At 41.5% G+C, this 3,472-nt stretch overlaps 1 protein-coding gene across 1 annotated transcript; it reads left to right on the top strand.

Annotated features, from left to right (window-relative positions):
• The first annotated feature begins 229 nt into the window (after nucleotides 1–229).
• Nucleotides 230–1,473, top strand: LRRC3B (leucine rich repeat containing 3B). Its single transcript, XM_001493827.7, has one exon. It carries the CDS (start codon nucleotides 373–375, stop codon nucleotides 1,150–1,152), a length of 780 nt encoding a protein of 259 aa, XP_001493877.1. The 5' UTR covers nucleotides 230–372; the 3' UTR covers nucleotides 1,153–1,473.
• Nucleotides 1,474–3,472: the final 1,999 nt, after the last annotated feature.

The raw sequence follows: 3,472 nt of genomic DNA, 5'->3' as shown, positions 1-3,472 counted from the left end.
TTTCATTTATTGACAGTCTTCTCCCCCGGCGCTTGCGATTTGCGCAGGAGACTCCCATCATGCAGATAACTCCCACTGGTGTTTATGGAAATTACCTGCATAACCAATCCTCCTGCCCACATAGAATGCCAGAAGCCTGAGAGCACTTTTAATTGCAATGTACCTCCCTTTGCAAAGATCTAATTGCATCTGTTTCCCTTTCCTTTAGGTACCCAAGCAAGAACAGGAATAATGAAGAGTCACATGTGTTAGTTGCAGACTTTTGAACCAAGCAAGAAGGAAATCAACGGTGTGGACAGGGCTGGAACCGTTGCCACGCTTGCTTGTTGGAGTAAATGAGGAATGGGCTTGTGATTATGCTGACATTCCAGCATGAATCTGGTAGACCTGTGGTTAACCCGTTCCCTCTCCATGTGTCTCCTCCTACAAAGTTTTGTTCTTATGATACTGTGCTTTCATTCTGCCAGTATGTGTCCCAAGGGCTGTCTTTGTTCTTCCTCTGGGGGTTTAAATGTCACCTGTAGCAATGCAAATCTCAAGGAAATACCTAGAGATCTTCCTCCTGAGACAGTCTTATTGTATCTGGACTCCAATCAGATCACATCTATCCCCAATGAGATTTTTAAGGACCTCCATCAGCTGAGAGTTCTCAACTTGTCCAAAAATGGCATTGAGTTTATCGATGAGCATGCCTTCAAAGGAGTAGCTGAAACTTTGCAGACTCTGGACTTGTCTGACAACCGGATTCAAAGTGTGCACAAAAATGCCTTCAATAACCTGAAGGCGCGGGCCAGAATCGCCAACAACCCCTGGCACTGCGACTGCACTCTGCAGCAAGTTCTCAGGAGCATGGCTTCCAATCATGAGACAGCCCACAACGTGATCTGTAAGACTTCTGTGTTGGATGAACATGCCGGGAGACCATTCCTCAATGCTGCCAATGATGCTGACCTTTGTAACCTCCCGAAAAAAACTACCGATTATGCCATGCTGGTCACCATGTTTGGCTGGTTCACCATGGTGATCTCATATGTGGTGTATTACGTGAGGCAAAATCAGGAGGATGCGCGGAGACACCTTGAATACTTGAAATCCCTGCCAAGCAGGCAAAAGAAAGCCGATGAACCCGACGACATTAGCACTGTGGTATAGTGTCCAAACTGACTGGCATTGAGAAAGAAACTCGTTTGCGACTGCAGTAGAATAAGAGGTTTACTTCTCCCGTCCATTGTCAACATTTAAAACTTTGTATCTCAGTTTCTTTTGAATTTGCCACTGTTGAACTTTTAACAAACATGACAACATAACAAATAATTTTAGTTTAGGTGACCCACCCCTGAATTGTACTCCCGGTGGTATATTCCTGAGTAAGATACTCTCTGAACATTAGTTAGATCCATCTCACTATTTAATAATGAAATTTATTTTTTTAATTTAAAACCAAATAAAAGCTTAACTTTGAACCATGGAAAACAGAGTGACTTATTGGTTAAGAAAACAGTACAGTTATTCCATTACTTTAAAGAGAAACAGACAACCCTTGTGAGCCTAAAGAGCTATCATCGTGAAAGATGTGTTAAGCCTTACTGTACATTGGGGAGTCATAGGTGAATTATTGATTAACTAAGGATCTCTCAGACTTGAAAATACTGAGCCTTAGCAAACCCGGGTGATATCACACAGTGTGGCATCCTGCAGAGGCTTAAGTTGGGACGCCTCTAGCTGTTTGCTATCTACACATCAGTGTGCTTAGCTATGAAAAGCCTTTCTAATTCTAAACACACTACTTCTACTCTATGCTAGACACATGGAAAATAAAAAGACAGCACAAATTATGTCCTCAAGATTACCTTCTGCTGGACAGGGGTGTGTAACAAACATAGAAATAGGTATGCTAAAAAGAAAGGTCTGAATAGTCATATAGCATCAACTGTGTGCAAGCACTGTGCAAGGCATTTTAATACAATTAGGTCTCTAAACCCTCACTACAAGAAGAGGAAGTGACAGCTGCCCCATTTACATAGGAGGAAACTATAGAGTGAAAGAGATTTAATGCCCTGCCAGTTAGGGATTATCAGAACTTAGATTTGAACCAAATCATCCTCTCTCCAAAAACTGAGGTCTCATTCCTGTTGGGTTGGAATACAAGTATACAAGTATTACTTACATGTTAAGAAGGGACCCATTGTAAGTTTACAGTCCTATAAGTTTTGACAAATGTGTACACATGTGTCATGATATTGTGTCCCTGGTATTGTCCAGAGATAGGATAAAGCTTATTTAATTTGTTTTTTTTGGTTTTAAGGTGCCATTACACATAATCTTTGAAACTTGGGTGGGATCTCATCAGATGGTGATGTAGGCATGGAAAGGGGAAGCAGAAGGAGCAAAGGGGTAAAAGTGTAGGGAGGTATTTGGGATGAAGAAGTCTATGTAGGGAAAAGCAAGACACAAGTCTGGAGCCATATCATGGGGGTCTCGATTCCAGAATCAGAGAAGATTCCGCACCAAGTACTTTCTTTGGGTTGTCTTAATTAACCCTTACAACTACCCTATGAGATCAGAGACACAGGAGTTGATGTAATTAATTCAGGATCTTCGAGCTTATAAGAAGTGTAGCAGATATTGAAACCCAGTCAGTCAACTTCAGAACCTATGGACTTCTTAACCACTGTGGTGTATTGCTATAGAGTCATAGACTTTACTGCATAATGCTGTTGGTTCCCCAGACGTAGAGGTTTTCAGACTCCTAAGTGATGGTTTCATTAAAAAATAATAGCCAAAATAGGCCTTTGTGGAGCTTAAGTAGCCATTTTGCCATTTTGACCCACATAGCCTACTCTAACCCGTATTAGGTTATCTTTGGGCCTCTAGGAATCACATTTCTGCCCTTCGAAAGCCCTGCTGTTCCTATTCACGGCAATCGTCTCTTAAAGGGTTACTGCCTTGAACCATGAGGGTCAGCCAATCTAAGATCTGTGGTAGGGCATTCAGAGCATGTGGCTAGGCTAGGTTCATGGCACACACTCCGGGGCCACGTGATTTTCACGCCCACTTTAGCCTTACTAAAAAGTGTAAAGCCCAGTCTAGAAGCGTAAGAGATGGGGCCTAGAACTCCTGCGTGCCCGTGAGAAGGAAGCCAGACTGTCTGCTTTTGCTAACTGGATTTGAACACCTTCCAGCAAAATTGGAGCTTTGCTGAAGATTTAACGCCCCCTGGAGGACAACGTTATAATATATAGCTCTAAGTACTACCGTAGAAAGATCTCTAACTGAATACACCATTTTTTCCTAAAGAATAGGAAAATCAAGCCTTTGCTAAGATAACCCTTTAAAAATTTAAATAAATTAATTGTGTTTATTTGAATGTGTGAGTCATGTGCATTTTAGAAAAGCTTCCACTAATCACATAATCCATTTCAGGTTACTCCTTCCAAAATAATCTTTATATTCTTACTAATAAGAGCTTATT

This window comes from Equus caballus, chromosome 16 (assembly GCF_041296265.1).
Source record: "Equus caballus isolate H_3958 breed thoroughbred chromosome 16, TB-T2T, whole genome shotgun sequence".
Taxonomy (NCBI): Eukaryota; Metazoa; Chordata; class Mammalia; order Perissodactyla; family Equidae; genus Equus; species Equus caballus.
The sequence above is the reverse complement of the archived record's forward strand: the minus strand, read 5'-3'. Positions and strand labels throughout refer to the sequence as shown.